Source organism: Stegodyphus dumicola, chromosome 5, assembly GCF_044657685.1.
Source record: "Stegodyphus dumicola isolate Sdum_Otavi_A_Nest chromosome 5, ASM4465768v1".
NCBI classification, from domain to species: domain Eukaryota; kingdom Metazoa; phylum Arthropoda; class Arachnida; order Araneae; family Eresidae; genus Stegodyphus; species Stegodyphus dumicola.
The window spans coordinates 139,042,438-139,065,679 of record NC_140772.1 but is presented as its reverse complement, the minus strand read 5'-3'; the positions used below and the strand labels follow the sequence as shown (position 1 = coordinate 139,065,679).

General features: G+C 31.3%; 1 protein-coding gene across 1 annotated transcript in view; it reads left to right on the top strand.

Moving 5' to 3' along the window:
• Positions 1-758: 758 nt before the first annotated feature.
• The window catches only part of LOC118179337 (lens fiber major intrinsic protein-like), a 97,174-nt gene continuing 74,690 nt past the window's right edge, over positions 759-23,242 (top strand). The window contains exon 1 of the mRNA XM_085817116.1: positions 759-1,528. Within this exon, the coding sequence (XP_085673242.1) occupies positions 833-1,528 (696 nt within the window). The 5' untranslated portion in view covers positions 759-832. The remainder of the gene's footprint in view (positions 1,529-23,242) is intronic.

The following is a 23,242-nucleotide window of genomic DNA, read 5'->3' as shown; positions in this document are numbered from 1 at the left end:
AATATTAACAAATCCTTTTGAGCGATCGTTAAAATGTGAAACCGCTCAGATTATTTTAATTATTTTTAATTCATATTTTTCCGATACTCATTGGTTTAAAGATATAAGTAATTATTTCATGTTTGTCTTTAAGGTTTCTTTAAGGTTTAAGGGTTCGACGTCAGGTTTCGACCTTACATTTACGCTACATGTTCAGATATTTCATTTTAGTTTCTCTTAATTGCGTCATTTAGTTTCACTGTATAAATTATGGGAAAACTGTAAATCCCTTTCAAAATTATCAGTAACTATATCTCCTCTATTTACTTGTTCTCAATGATTCCTTTTTAACACTTTTTCCTTTCTTCTTTAAGGACTTGTGAAGTTTCTAAGACCATATATTTACGCTACATGTTCAGATACGTCATTTTAACATTGTTTCTCAGAATTGCGTAATTCAGTTTCGATGTATAGATTATGGGAAAGCTGCAAATCTCTTCTAATATTATCAGCAACTATATCTCGCATATTTACTTGTTATCAATGATTTCTTTTCAACATTCAACAGAATAATGTTTTTAATAAACCAATGTAATGAAAACAAAAGAAGTACATCTTATTAAAAAGCAATAATTTACCATTTAGTGCAACAAGTTATGGACCAAGACCACTCGAGAAGAGAATTTAGGTATTTTTGAGTTGGGCGAAGGGAAAAAGATAGGGATTTTTGAAGCGGAGATAGGCTCCGGGAAATCCAGGCGCTCTCTGTCAGCGCAAAAGGCACTGGAAGATCATTCGGTGCGAACGTCGCTAGAGAGAGCAAAAGGCCGGCCAGCCGCATAGGCTAGCCGTTATGGCTAATCCTAATGATCTTTATTCCATCCCAGAGGCTACGGGACCGGCTGTCAAATTGACCAATTCTGCGGGTGCCTCTAACGGCTACTCACCGGTGGAAACCATGCGGAGATATATGGACTCTTTACCGCAGGACTTTACTGTGAAGGAAGAACTGACAGATCAACATTTTTGGAAAGCCGTGAGAACAGAATTCTTGGCTACTTTACTGCTGACCGTCCTGGGATGCGGGTCGTGTCTGAGATGGAAGGCCCCACCAGCTGATCAAATGACAGCTTCGGCCGTCGAACTGCGTGTGGCTCTTGCTTTCGGTCTCGCCGTAGCCACTCTAGTTCAGTGTGTAGGCCAAGTTAGCGGGGGGCATATGAATCCTGCAGTGACTGTCGCTTTGCTTGTTACACGTCATATCAGTTTGACCAGGAGTGCAGCTTATGTGACAGCACAGTGCCTGGGAGGCCTTGCTGGAGCCGGAATCTTATATGGACTTACCCCGCACAGCCAAAGGCCCAGTGCGGGACTTGGTGCCACAGAACCCGCAGTTGGGGTTGCTGCGTCCGAAGCTTTTGGAATTGAGTTCCTTGCTTCAGTGGTAGTAGTCATTACGGTGCTCGCTAACATGGATCCACACAGAACTGAGATGGGTTTCAAAGCGCTGTCTATTGGTTTCTCCTATGTGGTGGGACATTTGCTGGCGGTAAGAACTGTTTCTTGTTTTCTTGATCTCTCTCAGTTTTTTTTTATTTTGTGGCTTTCCTTCTAAAACTCTAAACTAAAATTCTAAAACTACATTTTAATTCTGAATATTTTATCTCTATTCGAAAATTTCTCTTTTTTGAGAGAGGATTTGCTATTCTTCTGTAACTTTTATAAGCGCATGCTAAATAAATTGACATTTTTCTTTTATTTTACTTTCTCGATCTTTGCAGATAGTATTTTCTCGATAAAAACTAAAAATTCAGATCTTAAAAATCATTTTTAGATAGCAAAAAGAAATTTCTTCATCCAGAAATTGATATAAATGCGAATAAGTAAATGAACAAAGTAAATTACATGTTCCCTTATACGTTTTTAAGAGCTAAGTATAATAACAAAGGGAGTTTTTGTAGATGAAATATGATGCATATATAATTTTGAATCAAATATGTAATCATGAATTTTCTATACTGTGCGGAGAAATCACATCTAGAATGTATAACTTTGTGGTAAAACGAAAAATCTTTATGGTAAAATAATATCTTGAATATCTGATAAAATTACCTGTAATTTTAAGAATATTTTTTACAATTAAAAGAACAGTATACGTAAAACTAAAAAAGGGAAGGAAGAGAAGTTAATGATAGTAAACGCAATGATCAATGAATAATCAGGAACAAGTTTCGTTATCAAGAATAATACTTACGAGTAGAAATTTTCTATTCCTGTTATATCTTTAGCTAGTTTAATCAAACTTCTTATTTGATGGTACATCAATAAATAATTGAATGATACATCAGAAAGTGTTGTTATTTTTTGAGTTTCAGTTCCGTTATAATAAGATTTTCTTCCGAAAATATTTATGAAGAAATAATTTTATAAGTGATGTAAACAGAATTTGTATAAGCTATTGTTATTTCAAGGGCAATGTTTTTTACATAGGTTAAATTGGACATATTAATGCATATCAGTTCATCTTTTATTTGAAAGGAAAGGGGGGTAAATTTAAGTTCAAATGTTATAAAATAAGAATGTTATTCCTTAAAATTAAAAACCATTTATTTTTTAGTCTTATGAATTTAAAATCAACTAAATGTAAAATTAGAACATTATTCCTTAGAAAGGATAATAAATTCAAACGTAAACTGACACATCGAAGAGTCTACTATTTAAGTTTCAAGAAGTTTAAAAAATATTTTTGATTGACATATAAAAATCCTAAGATTAAAAAATAATTGTAATTAAATTTTTGTATGCAAACTTCCGTTTAACGCCTAAGGACAATTTAAATTAAAATGTTTAAGATGCAGACATAAAATCTTACGTTTAAGTTGCTCAAAATGTCAAAGCTAAATGGTGCCAAAAATGTGTACTATATATTTTAATCATAAATAACAACAATCTAAAACTCTGCATTTATTTAGAAAACAAAGACTTAACTATTTAAAAACATAGCTATTCCTTTATTTCAAGGCTCGATGGTGCAGTAACTAGAGCATCGCGCACCAGCACCACAGGTCCGGAGTTGGATGCTCGGGCTGTTCAAGGCCCACTCAGCCTTTCATCCTTTGATTTCCATCACTTGGGTCGATAAAATGAGTACTAAGTTCGCTTGGGGACTAAACACTGGGAGTCCTATGACAAGCTGACCCATTGTTCAGGGCATATGCTTACGCACCCCGGGGCCCACGGTCAAGAGAGCAGATTTCAGGCACTGCAGCGCTTGGTCCATTAGGGCTGTTACGCCGCTGAGTTTAGTTTTAATTTATGCTTTTGTTTCAATTAATGGCTTACACTCTAGGCTTGCAAAAAATATTTACCTCAAGTGGTAATATTTTCATCATTGCCAGGACATAAAATCTATGAAATACAAACTATAACATTATTTTATTAAATACGTCAAAGAGGTTTTCTTCGAGATATATGATAAAATAAATATTACTTATTTTTGACTGTTTCCAAACTGCTCCAACAATTATTAAGGATTTAATTTATGTTCCTATATAAAATATAGTATATAGAAATGACACAATCTGGATGAATTTTTTTCGATTAAATAACTATTACAATAATGCTTTGTGAATTACATTATGTTACATATTATAATAAAATACATGAGTAATAAATATTAAATTGTTGTCTAATCTTGCATCCTTGATAGGAAAGTCAATAATCAAAAATCGATAGCGAAACGTGGCCTAGATAAATGTTCTAATTTTTCTTACTAAGCATGTAGAAGATTTTAATCTTTAAGTTTAAAAAACTGATATGATCCTTCTGTTCCTCCACAAAAGAAATTCTTTCCTCCTATCAAGCGGAAACTTTTAATAAAAAAAAAGTAGTATAAATTAATAATTTGAATAGGTTCAAAATTTATTTCTTTGGGGACAAAGCTCTTAAAAGAATAATTTCTCATAATCATTGCATGTTTTATCACTTAAGAAAACTGTAAATGCTTCTATTAGGTTTTAAATTTCCTCAAAGCATTTAATTTGTATTGCTCATGGACTGGCGAGATACTTAAACGATCATAAGTGGAACTTATTTAAATCTAAGTAAGCATATTGAATAATATTATAATTCTACTTTTTAAACATTTATGTACACCCAATATAACTTATTATATCCTTAAGTATATATTTTGTATGTATGAAATTATGCCATTAACAAAAGTAACTAAAACGAATGAAAGCAGTTTTTTATAGTGTTTTATGGATCACTAATCCTTTACAAATTTATTTATTTAGTATAAGAGTCTGAAAATGAGTTTGATAAAACATCCTGAATGAAAAACATTGTAGCAGATTTACTCGAATATAAGACCTACTTACATTTTAGGATAAATTTCAAGAAATAAAAATGTAGGTGAATATTTAATGAGCGTGGTTCTAATAAACCACTTAATTATTCTATTACATATAGAAGGAAACATTAATGATATATCATCGCTTTTTGTTTTCAGGCATACAAGTAATTAATATAGTGGATATAGGTATAAATTTAAATCTTTCAACGAGGCATGACTTTATTAATTAGCGGTAGTTATGCAGGTTATATATACGGTATCTACTTGCATGATTTGTTAAGCATTAAACAAACTAATTATTCTCTGTAATATAATAATTAATTTTCTTCCTCGCATTCTACAACTTCATTAATTAAAAGGCCCGTTTATGAGATCCTACCTAATTTAGAACAAAATATAGCAAAAACGATGGGTCTTACTTTTATGCAAATTTCAGTATCATTCTTCAAATGGATTCTAATGAATTCATAAATGATTTTTGCTGAACCCAATAATAAAAGTAACTTATTTTCTAAATAAAAATTTTAATAAAATTTGCATGAAACATTAAAAATATGTCAAGATTTGCTAAATTTTTATCAATAACCAAATCCCATTGCTTTTTATTTCAAAGAACTTGCATGCTACTACTCTTCTGAAGTGAGTTTAAAGTCAATTATAATTGTCACTGTTAAATAATATTTCATTCAATTAAAAGTAAAATAATCTTAAATTAAATGCAATTCCACTACTGAAAGTTTAATAATAGCCACATGTAGAATCACTAACCCAATATAACCTTTATCCTAGATATGCTTTCAATCAAACAGTTTCGAATAACAAAATATAACGCTTATTTTTGTTGTTTGACTTCTGAATTAGTATTTGTTAGGCGTTTTATTGTGTCTTAATTAACGACTAAATATTTTCAAGTTCATTAAAGCTGATAAAATAAGTTTAAAGGCCTCTAAAAGTCGCAACTTATTTTATTACAGAATTAATGGAACAAATCCCAAGTGATCTTGTATTTGCTATCTTGCGAATTTACAAACGTCTTTTAAATTTCAAAGTCTCTGGTCTCTAAAGAAAACGCACGATCCAAAGAACAAACACAATGTTTTGAATTACATACATGTCCTTCAATGGAGACAAAATTACAAACAAAACTCTAAATCTTTGGAAAGGTTTACAAATTAAATACTGAATGCCTTTTATTTAGACATGCAGTTGAAAGCACAGCATGTAAACGCTCATTAAAATTATTTAAACAAAGAGAAATATACTGTAACTCTTGACGAAGCATGGATTCATCCTTATGTTTACAATAAAGAAATCTATTTACTATTGCAAAATTGAAGAAAAGTACCAAAAACTTGTTCTAGAGAACGCTTCAATAAAGAATTCATGATTATTGCAGTTTTCTCTTACAATGGGACCTTAAAATTTGAAGAAAAAAAAAGAAGAAAAATGCTAAAATAACTGTTCATATTATCTAAACAGTGTTTAAAGTATTCCTATATTCAAAGAACTTTCATCTCTTTATCCAAGAAACCTTCAACGAAAACTTTTCTTCATAATATAGTTCCGCAACATACAGTCAAACCTACACCAAATGTTTTTAAAAAATGAGATAAGTATTAAATCTGCGTCTTAAAATTTATATTATTATTAAGTCACCTTATTCTTATCTATGAGAACCTTTTTTCGAAATAATTAAAAGAAGGAATTTTAATGCAGACTTAAGACAATAGATCGAGAGAGGAGAAAGAAGAATAGGGGAAAATACGACTGTAAGGTTACAAACATCTCTGAAATACAAAATAGCACTGGAATTATATTTAATGTTGAGACCTGAATCTTTGCCAAAATATTGGTAATACAATGTACGAAGAAGGCTGATTAATAGATCATATAAAATTTTAAAAGTATAACATTAATTTTCTTAATTCGAACAAACTTATACAATAAACACTTACTTAATGTGGACTTATGGAACGCGATTTTGCGCATATTCGTTATTTTAACTGTCTTCATTTAATTTGTCCAATGCGAGAATTTCAATTATACGCAGTCGCAGAACATCAGCCACTTTTCAATAATTCTCTCTAATTATTGGTTTAAAAATTCATTCATTAAATTCATTATTCATTCATTATTCATTCATGGCTATTCATTAAAGAAGTCAGCCATATTACTTAGGACAGCAAAACCTGAACTTTAAAGTTCTCTTAATTCTCAATAAATGTAACCCATAATTAATTTAATACTTTAAAGATTTCAAACTACAAATTCTAGGTTACCAGCATAATTTATGGTAACGGAACAACGTGTTAGCATGAGATATCTAAGCATGGGTAATCAAAGCTTTGTCATTAACATCTTCTAGCTTAATATAACCATAAAATTCTTTAATTTTAAATCCTCAGAAATAATAAAGTATTGACCCGAAAAGGTTGCTCTGGAAACACGATTTTGCGTTGATAATTTTAAATGTCCTCCACTGTAAATGCATTGTTTCACTTTTTATTCAAGTCTGTTGCATCTTTCAAAGTTAATCTGTTTGCTATTCTTTAATAAACTAAGCTATTTAAAAGAAATAGAAGTATATATTAAGAATATTTTTTTTTACTTTTAATAAATTAAATTTAAAAAATTTGATAAAAATGTCTTTAATCTAATTTAAAACATTAGATATTTTTATAAAATCACGTTATGTATTTTTTTCTCTTTTTTTCAAATATACATATAGAATATTCCCATGTTAGTCTAAATGTATTTCATCTAGTATTCTATAAAATTTGTTGTTATTCCGCTTGGGCCATCTTTATTGATAACCTCTACTGATAAACCATATTAAGCTAAACCCTGCCGTCAAATCTAGATAGTGGTTAGTGACCCTGACTGTCGTGCCGAAGGACCCGGTTTCGAAACCCGGAGAAGGCATAGATGTATTGTAAATGTATAGTATCTGTGCGGAACTGTCTGTGGGAAATCTCAATACAACTAGCGGGAAGATCTCTCGAGAAGTTGCTGGTAGGGGAAGAGGGGTGGAAGACCCTCGGACCCGTCCCCTCGGGGTGTCCTAACTCAAAACTTAGGGCGAAACTCAGCTAAAGTCGGGCTGTCACCTGTATGATGCTCAAAGCTCTTATCAACGACAGGCACATTTGACTCCTTGCCATGATGAATGTGGTGGGCTTGTGCTGGCCATTGTCAGATAGTTGATATTGGTAACAACAACAAATTAAACCTTTCGGACAACCGAAGTTTGAACATTTTCAGATTTTTATTTTTTAACTTTTTTAAAAAAAGTTTCAATCTGCACTTGTAAGGGCATAAAAATAAACTGTAGTTTATTGGGTCTAAACTATGTAATTCTGAATCAAAGTCCTTCAGATCTTACTGGACTTAGAAGCGACCTATGACTCTAGCTGAAAATGTGCGGCAAAATTTTACGAAGATTTTTAAATAAAGTCTTTTAATTAAGCTTGAATTTAACAAAAGAGACAGCTTATACGTTCAATCAAAACTCCGTCACTTGCAGGTATTTAAAATAACATAAAATTGAAAATACAGTTTGAAAAGCAATCGTAGCCAGAAACTACGCGGTTACAGTCTAGGCTGGCTCAAACTTCACCTAAGTTATTTAACTTCGACTAGCACATGGTTAAAGTCGGAATATTAACTGGTAGATATATGAGATAGAAAATAAGCTGTGAGCATAGCTACCAAAAGCTTTATATTTAACTTATTTAAAACTCTAACCTTTAATAGATGTAAATCATTTGTATCCCGGTGAGATCTAACAAAAATTATAATAGTACAGATTCAAATCATAAAATTTGGTTAATTAAAGTATCTTCAAAAAAGGATGTTATTTCTTATTGCAATCTTTTGCTTGCAACAGAGATGAATAGCATTAAGGTTCATAAAACTAAATAATATTAAAAGAATTTTGTAAAAGAATTTTTATCGTTTATACGAAGGCTGTCCAACTGGCTGTTCGCGAGCCGAATACGGCCCGCCAAATTATTTTTACGGCCTGCGAGTACATTTTACTAAACTAGACTTACTTGTTCGAAACATAAACTAGATGAGAACTCTAGAAGACGAAAGCGAATTATCGCTATAAATTGGAAATTACAACACAGACTTGGAAATGGTGTAAAAGATCCCTTTATTGAAATCAGCAGATTAGCAGGAGGCACTGATTGTGCTTAAAGAACCAGCCAGAATTTACGGTGTAACTCAAACATTAAAGAACCTAATTTAACAAAGTAAATCGTGAGTTAGCCGAAAGGCTACACAGACAGAATGCGCGCAAGTTCACTCAAACTAAATATCGCGTGACGAGTCTACTGGTGAGAATAACGCAATGCTTCAGATAAACTGCTGTCAAGAGATTCAACTAGTAGTAACGTAATCTTCGGCAGACGGAACACGCTTTGATTCTACCATCTAACACGTTACTTTAAATTATATCTCCTTCTATCTCACTTGAATACGCATGAACTAGAAATTAGCATTCTAGCGCAGGAAAATGGAAAGCGAGAAAGACAGTAAAGCTAATTAATATAAAATACCTGGTTAGTAAAATTAAATAAAGCCTTATAGCCTGACTACGCGGTGTCAAAGAAATCTCGGCCATGAATACTTTGCGGCAAGCTAAATTACAGTAGGAGAGAATCTGAAGTAGAATAATGTCTAGCATAACATTTCCAAATACTCTCTACTCCAAATACTCAGCAACTAAATTTAATAAGTTATTTATACTTAATTAATTTACGTTCTGATAGAAACTAATGATGTTCTGATAGAAACTAAATGTCAAGTGGATTGATTCTGACGGAAGTTATAGAAAAGGCCATATACTAATATAACTAGGATAGTTAAAATAAGAATTTCACACATTTGGCTTGTTTAAATAAATCTTAATAAGTTCTTTAGACTTGCTGAATTAGTCTTTAAATTTTAAACGAAAAGGTAATTTTATTGGTTAGTAAAAATTAGGAGCCAAATAAATTTTTAAAACAATATGGTGAAAGAATAAACAGGCCTTCATGAAATAGGGTCATTTGCATAAATTTGCTTTTCCATTTGAAAAGCAAAAATTAAATGAAACAAAATCTTTCCACTTTAAAACAGGAAAGGTACTTTCTTCAAGGAATATTATGTTTACCAAAGAATAAGAATTATTTCTGGTTTTTAATTTCCAGCACTGGAACTAACTTTATACCTTTTGTTTGTTTTATGTACAAATAATAGGCATCAGGATGTATTACATCTCCTTTTAAAATGCATGAAAAACAGTCAGAATCAATTGTAACTTATCAAATTTAAATATTACATATTGAGAGATTTGGAAAAATTAAATTTACTTTTATCCTTCTGAATAGAAGTACAAGATATGAATTTTTAAAGTATTAGCTAAATATGCCAAACACACAGTGAATTTGTACAAATTAATAGATTTTTTGGAGCAATAAACATGAAAAATTAAGTGTGCTTTCCGCATAATTCAAAGCACTGAATGTACCAATTACTATGCGAAAACACACACGAGAACGTACGGAAATTTCGTCCAAGATTCAGATATATTTAAAAAATTACCGCGTTTACTAGATAAAAGGGCTTTTTCTTTTGCTATACTTATTTCTGAAATTGATTAGGAACGCACATTTTAAAAACTCGCAATTGTAGAAATGTATTGAGGAAATTTAATTTTCATACTATACAGAATAATTACTCACATCTGTGCCATAACTGAGTGAATTGCGAACTTCCGAAAAATGACTTTTTAACTGATAACTTATTATTTTAGTGTGCTCTCCCATTCGGAAAATTAGTGTAATTCTTTCATTTGACAATTATCCCTTTCTTTCAAGAACTTTGAATTATATACCCTGCGTTGAATGACTATTTTAAACACTTTTTTTATTTCTAATACTAAATACAAGACGTTCAAACACAGAACTTAACATAAGTGACTGAAACGTCATTGACTAAGAAAGTGTCTGGCACGCCAATATCGGGTGGTCTCGGAATCAACCAAGACGTGTCCACAGCGACAAAGCTGAGCTCTGTTCGTGGGTTCCGTAAGATTACAGAAGGGACAAAATTGTTGAGCAAATATACCAGTTTGGTAAAGATGTTCGCCCAGGCAATTATGGCAAACATCTACGTATATTACGTCGTGAAGTATGCGTATTACGTAATGAATATTCTGGCAGGCAAGAGTCAATGGCTTGAATTGCTACTCTTGAATCTGAGAGCAGGACAGCATTCTTTAATTTATAAAGTAATGTCAATAATTGTTTCAGGGCAATTTTAAGAGCCTCCACCTCACCCTCAAATGCCTTTCGTTTTTTTCCAGTAGAGACATAGAAAGAAAAACGTCTAGAATAAAGCCTCTCCCGAACCTGCAGACATTAGATTATCATCATAAGACTCACCTGTAGAAGCATGCACCCAATTATGATTTGAGAATTAAAGTGCAAGGCATTTCCAGACCTCTATAAATGTTTCATTTAGTGATTCTATCAAATTAAGGTGTCTCGATTTGGAACATAGAAAGTGGGTTTCTTGGAGGCACAATTTCTTGTATTCGATCGATTAGACCAACTTCCTCCTTAATTTTACGTATTTTTTGTATGAAGCCTTGAGATTTCTACTTATGTCCTCATAATTAGTCCAGTAAAGAGCTCCAATACGAAGCCAGTATGAGCAAATTGTTTGTTAGCGGTAGCATACCTTGAATAGAAGTAGATTTAACATCTCTAGTAATAAGTCTCATTGCTTGATTTTGAAAAATTTCCAATTCCTTGAAAGCTTCCTCACTTTCCATTATGAGTGGTTCACAGCAATATGGCATCACAAGTAATATGAACGGCTTTACGTAATATTTAGAGATGTTCTGACACTTTCCTACAAGAACCCAACCAAGTGTTTCAATATAGTTAACCTTCGATATGAGCGTTCTATAAATAATTTACTCGTAATCTTCAAATTCTACATATTTTTTATAGAATTGTGATGACAAGAGGTGGTAGATTATACAACTTCCATTGTATTTCTAAAGTATAACATTTTTCAAGCTTTCTTAAATACAAAGAGAGAAACCATTTCTGAACAAAGCTGAACCTAGGCAAGACTGTGTTCTAGCCACCTTCGAATAAAAATGAAGCACGCAATCGCTGAATATCGTTTCTTAAATGTCTCAATTTTCATTCAACATGTACTAAAGAAAACTCTTTATAGAACGCTCAATATTTTCAAACTATACTTCCATTTTATTTTGTTTGTTTATTTATTTAAATTATAAAGGTATTTTTTCCCTCCTTCAAACATGCCTTCGTAGAGTAACGGTAGCACACTCGGTGCGTATTCGAGAGGTCCAGATTCAAATCCCGGGAAGGGCTTTGCTCATTTTTTCACGTTTCCTGAATAAAAAAAAAGTAGAATGACTCTACAAGGTACTGCAGAAACATTTGGCGTATTTGCAGTTTTAGTAACTGTTATTGGTTGCCTAAATGGAGGAAAAGCTTGTTTATACTTGAAGTATAAGGAATTCGACCTTTTACTAAATTTTTTCATTGAGAAGTGCAGCTGATTTTATTTTCAGATGGTTAACAATACTGAAGATTATTAGAACACAGTTTTTCACAACTTTGATTAATTTGTATGGTTAGGATAATACATTCTGCAACAAGTGATGTTAAAATTACCCATTAACTGGCAATTATTTTCGTTATATTATTTAGAAGAATGCCTTTTTTATTGCGAAAGAACTCCGATTATCAGACATTCAAAAAGCTTATTGATGATCGGATAATCAAAAATATTGGATGATACAGAATTTACTACAGAAGACAGGTTATTAAAATAGATTCTGATCAAAAATGCACCGTCTTGTTACAAAGTTAGCTTAATACAAGCCAGATATAGTTACTGAACTTTGAAATCAGTATGCACATTTATTTTTTTCACTAATAATAAAACACTGTAGTAAAATTATTTCGTCAGAAAATAAGAACAGGTTCCATGTGGCACATGTTAAATTACATTAAAAAAGAAAAGAAAAGAAATCTGTCGTATCTATTGTAATGAATATTATAGCTAGGTTACTGTGACCTATGTAAAATTCAGTAAGCTGCTGTGAGAAAAAGATGCAGGTAGTTAGTGCCATAGGCAGTGCAATAGTTATGATTCTTCTTTTCAGAAGCGTAATTCATTTGGAAACAATATGCGCAATGTACCCTGAGTGAAATATGCAATGCAACATTAAAAATAACAATGACAACAATGATAAGGATAAAGAATATCAGTAGTATTAATGTTCATTAGATTATTGATTATTATTAATAAAATATGTAAAAATGTTAATAATTTCTAGTACAAATTAAGCTTCCTTTGTATATCGAATGAAACAGAATGTCAGACAGCACAGATTTATCCATGTTAATTATCAATCAGCTGGAATATTTTAGATCACTGAATTGCAGTATTGTATTATTGCTTCTCAGTATTTATTTCTAAGCGCTCAGTCGAAAACCTATTCGAAAGCATGAAATGTGCGAAACATTTAGGAAATGACAGAGTAACTTCATAATGTTCAAACATTTTCTGCAAAAATATGCTATCTATCATAAGATTCATGAACAGTAGTAATCCCAAGAACTACGAACACAACGCAACTCATGAGTCTCATTAGCGAAGTTAGAGGAAATCGCCTTTTTTGTCGATGTACTTTTTATTCGCTAGTTCTTCTTTTCGCTTTCAGCAGCTGCACGTAAAATAACTTTCACCCTGCTCCCTAATTACTTTCAGAATATCTTTCATTTCTACTCACTAATTAGATTCTCAGATGCGTTCACGGCTAAAAGGTTTTTCTTTGTTGCTCTCCACTTGCTTTGCAAATAATATTTTACCTAAGCATTTAACTAGTTAATGGTATTCAGTACTTATCTATTCTCAAAAGAATGAAAACAGAACATTAAATTTATTAAAATTATTATTATTTAAATTTAATTATTATTTTTTCCTATTTTATTCAAGATTCCATGCAAAACTTTTAAACGATTGTTTTTTCTCCGGCTCTGTAACTTTGGTGGATGCCAATGACGTTAACTTTATGCACTATTTTAAAATAAAAAATTATTACATTTTTAGAGATTTTGTGCACATATTTCTAAGGAATGAAAAGTATTTTTCGAAGTGTCCCTGTAGTTTAGTGATCAGTATTTGCAGCTAGCAAATGAAGTCTCCGGATTCGATTCCCGGCGATGGCATGTTTGATTTTTACGTTTCTTGCTTTTAAAGAAGCCCGCTAATTAACAAAATGGAATTCTCGTGGTGGCATGTTTCCTTTCTCTTTGAAAACTTAGTTAAAAATTAGTACAAGCCTAGGAATTATTTCTACTACTTTTTCTATTTTTTTATATCTTTTAATTACTAGTCTAAGCCTTTTTACAAAAAAATGGCAAAAACTATTTTTTCTTTTTTTATTACCCATCCTATTTGCACGAATTTGAGCACTATATTAAAATATTAAAATTTAAAAAATTAATGAGGGTAGACTACTCAAATCCAGGATCCCATGAGATTCGAAAAATCCAGTCTTTGCATTTTCTTTTCACACGAATATTTCGAATCTTATTATAAGAAATATAATATATTACGCATAAGAAATTTCAATTCAGAATTTTAGAAAGATAAGTTTTTTTAACGTCCCATTGAAACGTTCGTTTAAAAAAGAACTTAATTGCTACCTTGTTGCAATTTCAGGTCATCTTGTGGTGATTCTGACTGCAATTCTGTTAATTTTATGGAGCGAATTAAGCATTCCATGTCTAGTATTTATCTTTGTTAACATGTAGAGGTTAATATAAGTTTTTAACAGTTATTTTAAGTTTAAACATGCTTTACTGTCTATTCTCGTTTCCACTCACCAATCCCTACCAGAATGAGCTTTTAGTATCGCGTTTTACGCAAATTAGAAGGAGTATTTAAGGAAGGTTCAGCTTACTTCGAGAGAGAGCTTAGGAGTCCTTAGTAGCGCGTGTTTGCCGTTTGGCTGCTTCATTCTTAAATCTGCTACGCTTGGCCGTATTGTACTGCACGTACAATACGTGCAATAATAATCTCCCGCTAAGTCAAATTAAGTTAGGTATTTGTCTAGCTTCGTCTAAGTCTGTTTAGTTTAGTATTAGATTAGGTTCTTATTTTCTTATCTTGAGTTAAAACCCCAAGTGGAGGCTTTCCTTTAAGCTCGAGAATGGGGCCATCAGTTATTATTTCTTTGCATGAATAAAAGAGTATATTAACCCTTCCCTGGACTTGGTTATTAGACACGTAAGGTCAGCGATAAGTCGCTCTACAGTTCATTAGGTTCTTTTACGTTCTACATAGACAAAGTGCTGAGGAACATTATTAACTCTTGAAATGATCCTCTTCCTATTACAATTGGTTTAATTTAAAAAGTTCCCAAAAAAACTGTAAAAAAAATTTCAGAACATTTTCTCGAATATTTTTTGTCAAATTACATACAAAAATATGATATCGAGATTCAAGAGATTTAATTACGTACTTCCTTCGAAAACTTATTTTTATTAAATGAAGATTTCAGTTTCGATACAAATCTATAATTTTGTTTTAATTAATAGCTTGTTTTTTATTATCATTACGTTTACATGAAAGACCAGAAATTCAAAGCAAATTCTAGAGATTCAAAGTTCTAAAGATTCAGATTAGAGAAAATCTAAGATAAGTCCCATGTCTAATTTTAAATAAATTTTTGCTTTTAATAAGAGTGTGATTTCATTAAATGTAACTTAATAATTTTTCAGTTTCAATTCTCTGCTTAAAACTGCAGTCAAATGGAGAAAAGCGTGCATATAAAAACTATACTTTTAAATCCTAATAATATTTAAAAACTAAAGCTTCTGTGGATGTTTCTTGGTCAACTAAGGAAACGCCAGTTGACTGATTGACTTGAAATTTTGTACGTAGTTTGACAAGAAGTGTGTTTAGGATGCAGGACATAAAGTATCTCGAATTTCAGTCTCCTTTCTGTGAAATTTCAAAAATCTAAATAAGCATTACTGCTAAATGGATATGTCTATGAATTTTATAAAAAATATAGCAACTTTTTTTAAATCTAAGAAAGAACGAAAAGAAAGTGAAACTAAAGTGAAACGGAAACATTATGATCTATCTAAAGTCCTGAGTGTGGCATCGTTAATTTATGAGAGACGTTAAAGCTCCATTTTTAGTATTCTTCATGTTAGTCCGTTTAAATAATAATAATCCGTTTAATCTTTTAGGCAACTAAATATAAAATGCACATTTTGAATTATTCTGTGAATTTAAATTGCTACAAACATTTTACGTGTATTTAACGAAGTACATAAACAAAAATTTATTCAGCCATTTAAGATTTAAACTATCGATAAATAACGATCGCAGAAATTCTAACGAATTTTAAAAATTTTGTTTCTGCCGCTTTATCTTCGGTGGTACTAAAATGACAATTATCAGAATGAAGCTAAGTAATACAATTAGTACATAATAACCTCTTTATAAACAGTTACGAATAATAATATATGATTTTAATGATTTTTAACGTCTTTTCAGAAATTTTCTTCAGTAGAGGTGTCGAAATTATTTCCGATACATTTTTAGAAGAACATGAATATTCAAAAATAAATATTCTTAGGAATTCTTTATAATGTAACATAAAAAGTTAGAAAAGCAAATCTCTGCAAAAACAATAAGATTTCAAGGGCAAGTCTATATAACATTGAGGTAAATGGCTATCTCGCTGAATTCGCGAGATATCGCTAAGGTGGCTATTGCTTTGGCGACTCATTTTTGTCACAAATTTGGCGAGCAGTCACCAAAATCGCGAAAATTTGTGACCATTTGGCGTTATTTGGTACTTGTATATAACTGTAACTGAATGACTGCAATCGATTCCTATATGTAACTGTAACTGTACAGCACTCAGTAGTTACTGCTTTAAACTGCTAATAACGTTAAGCAGAACACAATAGAAAGCGCACGTAAAGAGCGAAGTTCGCACGATCTCTCAGTACTCTGAAAACAGCACTGAATCTGATATTTGATGCATTCTCACGTCTTATTTGATTCTTTCCTGGCCACCGGGAATTTTTCGATACTTTCCATTTCACAAAATTACTCGAAAGCATATACGGTTAAAGTTACATGTAAGGGCCGGAGACGGTTACAGTTACATATAGGGATCAATGACAGTTATATAGGAGTCAGACCAAAATGTCACCAAATGGCCGTAACAATATCAAATCTTTTTATTCAGCATTGAAATGTACATAAAAAAACGCACAGAATAGCACAGAAATAACTATTACATAATAACCACCTTCTAAACAGCTATGACTATTATTATAATATTTTAATAATAAAATGCCTCTCGACAAATTTTCTTCAACACAGATGTCGAAATAATTTGCGATATATTTTTTGAAGAGAAACTTGACCATTTAAAAGTAAATGTTTTCACTAGCTGAAGTTAGTTACACTAGACTTATATTGCCTCAGTTTTAAATTTTAAGACATTAAATCATTTTATTCAGCATTGGAATGTAGATAAACAAGCACAAAGAACGGTTCAGAAATTAAATTTATTTCAGGTATTTTTAATCTTGAAAACAGAAAAAGCTCCGAATCGCTAAGTATTTATCTCACTAGAAAATATCAGTAACTCTTTTACTGAATAGCTGAACTGATTTATTTTTTTCCCTTTTTTCAGTTTGAGAAATAAGTCAAACATCTAACATTTGGAAACCTGAACCAGATCCTTGGTTAAAAATATCCGCTAATAAATTCGTGGCAAGTAAACATTTATTTTTAGAAGAAAAAATATTGTTAAATACATTTGGCAACAGTTTTATCTTGGCTGTAAAACTCACATCACATCTTTCTAGTGATATTCGCTGATGCATTGCAAAAAGATCAATGAACACTACCAATTGTCTTCCCGAAGATGGATAACAGAATCTTTTTTCAGCAATAATCCATAAGAATAGCACCAGCTGGATGCTTACAAGAGCCGTAACCCAGCTGGTGATTGTAGTTCAATGAAAAAGAAACAATAATGTTAGAAATATAACAAGAGTTCACCGCTTTAAAAGAAATTCTTCATGTAATGTTTTTTGATATCATAGTGTACTCTGCAATAACAAAACATTATGATCAATTCCTTTATTTCTAAATTTATAAATTCCATATGCTTCGTGAAAAAGACATAAAAACGCTTTAAAGAATGATTTCATGAAGGAACAATATGCGTTCAGCATCGAAATCGCAGAACAAACATTTTCTTGATCCCAAAGGAAATCAAAAAACTTATTCAAGGCGTAAAAGCATGTTTACGAGTCAAGCAGTTAAATCATTAATTTTATAAAAATACATTCTTTGACCTCCTTCTTCACAAAGGCTAATGATCGAATAGTGCCCAACCAACTCATACGGAAAATGCTTATCAAAGAGGTTTTCCAGAGATTTTCTCCCAGTTTCTCTTCTGCTTTCAAAGGGGTTATATAACAGAGCAAACTTCAAGTACAGGAGAAATTGTAACAGAAAATTATTGCTTACCTGAACTCCCAACGAACTGTGAGAATGATATGAAGTTAGATTTATACTCGATACGAACAAATGGATGAGTTTAAGAGAGATCATTTCATTAAGATAAAGGCCAGTTAACCCAGTCAACTTATGTCCTAGCACGTGAATCGCAGTAACTTGGCAATACAAAGACTTAGTGAAAATGGGTCGGGATGGCAGAATATCATGATTCTGTGTTTGCACAAACCTCACGACCAGTATGTGCCAGGTCATTTTCCACCACTTAAGGCCAAATGACTTTATTTAAAGGATCTGCTATATAGTCCAAACAGTTTCGAAACAATTTACTTACAGGAATCGCATTCATGGTAGCCATCCTCTCACTTAAAAGTAGTTAATCAGCACAATCGGCATCGTTTACAGCCTGATCAACAGGATATTATGCATATGCCAGATACTCGCATTTACATTTCTGAAGATAATCGAATTAGCAACGGAAGCTGCCTTATTCTAGAGCGCCATACTTCCCTCGTCAATAGAAAGTTGTCGAGACCATTAGTGATATCGACGCAGAAGGTGGGAAAAATATGCAATGCTGTCGCCAGGTTTCGTACACCAGATCTCTCGATCCCTAGCCGAACGTGCTATCAAATTACACGACGAAGCCTACGGAAAGGAAAGAGAAAATACGTTATTTATTATGTTCCTAAAGTAGCCAGAAATCTTATACTACTCTAGTGGCAGCTCATATATCGATATTATTCTGATTTTGATACCTTTTACTAAAACATCATCAGAATTTTCTTCTAACAAATTCACTTACATGTTACATGGTACCAAGGTGTGCATTCTTAATAACAGCTCATTGCTACTCCAGTCATTGATCTTGCTCGGACCTAATATATTTGGCAATGACACGACATGCTTATACCGACACTGAATACAGGCAAAGCCAGCCAGTTAGTCCATATTTAATACATAAGATTATTCGCCGACTATCTGCACAGCTCTATGTGACCGCTTATTTCCTAATCAAAGGCAGCATTGCAGCATACTGGTTTTTTCCACTTCCATAGCTATTTTATTCCAATAAATGAAAACTGTCCTTGAAATCTAATTTTTTTTCATTTATTTAATTAAGAAAATAAAAGATATAAAAAAATCTTCGGAGAGTACTCTGCTAGTGCAATTAAATAACTTCAGCCATGAAGAAATTAATTTTTTATAAATCAAAGCTTTTACAGAATTACTGTTATTGTCAACCAAACTCAAATTGAAGTTTATTACTAACATAATTTTATCTAGGATTCATATGTATACGAAAGATAGAAATGGTACTGATAACTACTTTAACAGAAATGAAAGAGGGAATTCGATCAAAATTTGCTGGGAATTGAAATACTCCAATTACACAATATGTAATTATACAATGGACATTTCCTATAAAATGGTGTTTTACATAAAATAATATTATATTTTACCTTAACTAACCCTATTTTATTTTTCTATTACTACCAACTGCTACTCGCTAAAGCAGGTATGCAATATTTTAAGAAGCGATAGGTTAGTTTAAAAGAAGCATTACTGTGAGTATAATGCCTCTGATATATTGTAAATTACTTTCAAATGTAATTTCTGAAATAAATTACTTCGAAGAAAATAGGAAAAATAACTAATTTAGAGTAAAACAAAATTAAAGATGCCAACATGAAACATCTCAAGTTAATATTATTTTATACTTATTTTAATTTAAAGTTTTTATGAAAAATTAACATACGTATAATTAAAAAATCAAATCAAAACTTCCGTTTAAAAGATTGGTTTAATTTTTAAGTAACGTAACTAACCTAATTGCATTCCTGAAAGCCAAATAGCACATGAAATCAGGTACTAATATTTATTAAATTTACTAATACTTAAATAGAAAGACAAATAAACCATAAAGAGATGAACTTTTGATATAATTATAAAACGCACCTTTCAGTTGCACATAATTTAGGTATGCTGTACAAGGACTTATACTCAAATAAACACTCGGATCTTAAAAAATATTTACAATAAATAAAAGTCAATACATATTCAATTATTAGAATAGTTACTGAAAACATAACCGGACTGAATGCTTATTATTATGATGTGAATGAATAAAATAAAGAATATTATTTACTTTGTAGTTTTCGAACTAAAATTTAATTTTGTACTTATGTAAACTTTCGGTAACCGTGTAAGATCATTTTAGTTCATGTCTTTTCTTCTTTCTACATTTTACTCAGGTATCTCGTTTAGACAGATGACATTCACAATTGACAATAACGATTTTATTTTATCGATTAACATTAATTTCATTGTAATACCGGCAGGATTACCAGTAGCTTCATTTATATCACTGACTTCAAACTATTTTTGAATGAAATCCAGACAGTGTTTACAGATTTTTTAAACGATTTCGATAAAGAATTAAAAAAAGACAAACGTTTTGAAATAAACATTTTCGGCAAGTTATTATTTGGAACGAAAAACAACGTCCGCTACTTTTAAATTTATTTTTTTTTCAAACTGTCGCATGTAAACAAGGGGACATATTTTGACGCTTCCCGAAGAAAAGTATTCCTATTTCATAATTTAAAAAATGCATGGTATTAAAATTTCTAAGTGCAAAATAAGGAAAATTATTAATCTGAAGGGGAAAAAACCATCAATCATTACATCTACATGGAAAGAAGACAGCGAACGAATACTCGAAAAAAGTACGTAGTGTCTCTAATGTTTCTAATGCTAAATCTTTGGTAACAAGAGAATATCCGCTGGAACTGATTTTTTAAAAAAATTAAAAAATCAATTGCAGAGTCTTTAAATACATCTATAACAACAATAAATATAATGACAAACCAAGATTTACAACTTAAAAAAAAAAATCTGATGTGTACACCACATGACTTCCTTGTACGGAATATTAAATTATACGCATTTGTTTCTTGCATTTCTTTCAAACTTATTGGATTTAATTAAATCTACTTTGCCGACAGCGCATAAACCACAATAGAATAAAGGCATTCTTTAAAATTCACTCTATTTGTTTAAAATAGCTACACTCTGGCACTAGGTTCACTTGACAATATTATATTTCATTCATATTATAACTCAGAACGCACAAAATGTATATCATTTAAAGAATTATCTAATCGTTGCCACATGTTCTTTTCAAATACTATAATAAAGCTAGAACGATGTAAAAAAGTAATTAAGCAAACAAAACAAAAAAGAAACAGTTTTCCACAGACGATTGAGTATTTCTCATTCAATTAATTCAGTTTTCACTTGGCGACAAGACAAAAATACATAAAAGCTCAAAATATCTGTATTAAAAATTACTAATTATTAAAAATTAAATTACTAATTATTAAAAATTAAGTAAATCTTAAGCACTTATTTCCTCGAAAAAATTCCAGAAAGGATTAAGCATGATTTAATTGGAAATAATAAATGAAGGCGTTATTTTTTTGTTGCGAAGCTTAGTCTCTCTAGATTGGCAACAAATCTACAATTCTGCTGTTTCAAATGTAAACAAATATGTTCGCCATGTTATTTAAAACTTAACAGCACTTAAACAGATTTTAAATTGTTGATAATTGTACAAATATTGCTTCCAGAATTACGAAAGGCATAAAAACCTTAACCAGAAGATAAGAACAACATAATTCAATCATTTTTAAAGCAAAAAATGTACAATTTACAAACATATTAGAGTAAAGAAACTGAGATCACTGCACGGAGTAACAAAGTGGATATATATATATAAATATAGTATTTATATACGTTTGGTGCGGCCGATTGCAACCAAAATACGAGGTGCACATCTACATGTTATAGCAGTCCTATATACAAAATTTCAACGTTCTGAGGCTACTCGTTTTTGAGTTATGCGAGATACGTACGTACGCACGAACGTACGTACGTGCGTACATACGTTCGTACAGACGCCACGAAAAATTCTCTTCAGAATTCATTTTAAATTTTTTTATTTATAATTTTTTCATTTATAATTTTTTTAGAGGAAACGAGTCTTTTATTCTGTCCTTACGTACAGCTATCACGCAAAAACATCGTTAAATTGCATTCGATAGCGGTCAAAATGGATATTTTCGTTGAAATATGCTGCCTGAACCTTTTCGCGATTACAATACTTCCTTTTTACTTCGTACAAAGAAGTAAAAAGCTGAAAACATAATATTCGCCAGCTTTTGCTGAGGCATGTGAATCAACGGAAAACAATTTTTTTAACCTTGTATGAAAATTATATAGAAGCAGATAAATGGAAATTCGTTTTGATTTTAGTGAACCTAAATGACTGAAACAAAAAAGAATAATATCGAAAACGAAGAAAACATTCACAAATTTGATTTAGTAAATGAAAAGGAAAGTTTCAATGAGGGGTTTGTGATTGTAGGAAAAGAAGTTCTTAGAAAAAGAAGTTAAAAATAAGAAGAAGGGGAACAATTGTTAAAATAAACTCAAATTACTATCAAGAAAAATAATTTTGTGTCCGATATTTATAGGAGAAATTCCATTTCTTTATTCAGTGACTTTCAAAGGGGAGAGGAACTTCATTAAGACAAAGCAACAAGTCACAAGTTAAAAAGTACCTCTGTGTTCCTTGAAGAAATGAAAGCTGATACAGATATTACACACATATTTTTTCAACATATTTATTCCTGCAAAGTCTTCTGACGGTGGACTTCACCTATGGATAACTGTGCCTTTAGTCTCTTGAAAATACCTCTTGCATTCTGGAAAGTAGTGGAAGAGAAAAACGTCAATACCCCTGAAAATTTTGTGAAAAACCCTTCTGTCATGGAAATCGCGATGCAGACTATAGTACAGAAGAAAGGCTATCAGACTGAACATTTAAAAAGTACTCTTTATATTTTAAGCATTGATTAAACGGCTCAGAATTCGTTTTAAAAATATACGAACACCTTCTGTAAATATATCATAATAACAGAATGAAAGGATTCAGGGTTTTAAAAGGACAGAAGCATTAAAAATCCAGATGACATGTTAAATAGACTTATAAACTAATAAAGAAATTATTTGTACTTTGTGATAAAAAGCTACCTTGAAATTTCCTTAACGAATTTGAAAAGAACTTATTTGCACTGACCTTTTTATTATAAATTTCTAGTCAATATGATAGTAAAGGCTTGCATTTATGTGTTGGTAGCTATTAATTTTGTTGTAAAGATCTAGAAGAAAAGTCTTTTTTCTACTAAATCCTTAAAATCTTCTATTTTCCCTTTAATACACACATGATAAAATATAATTCAGACT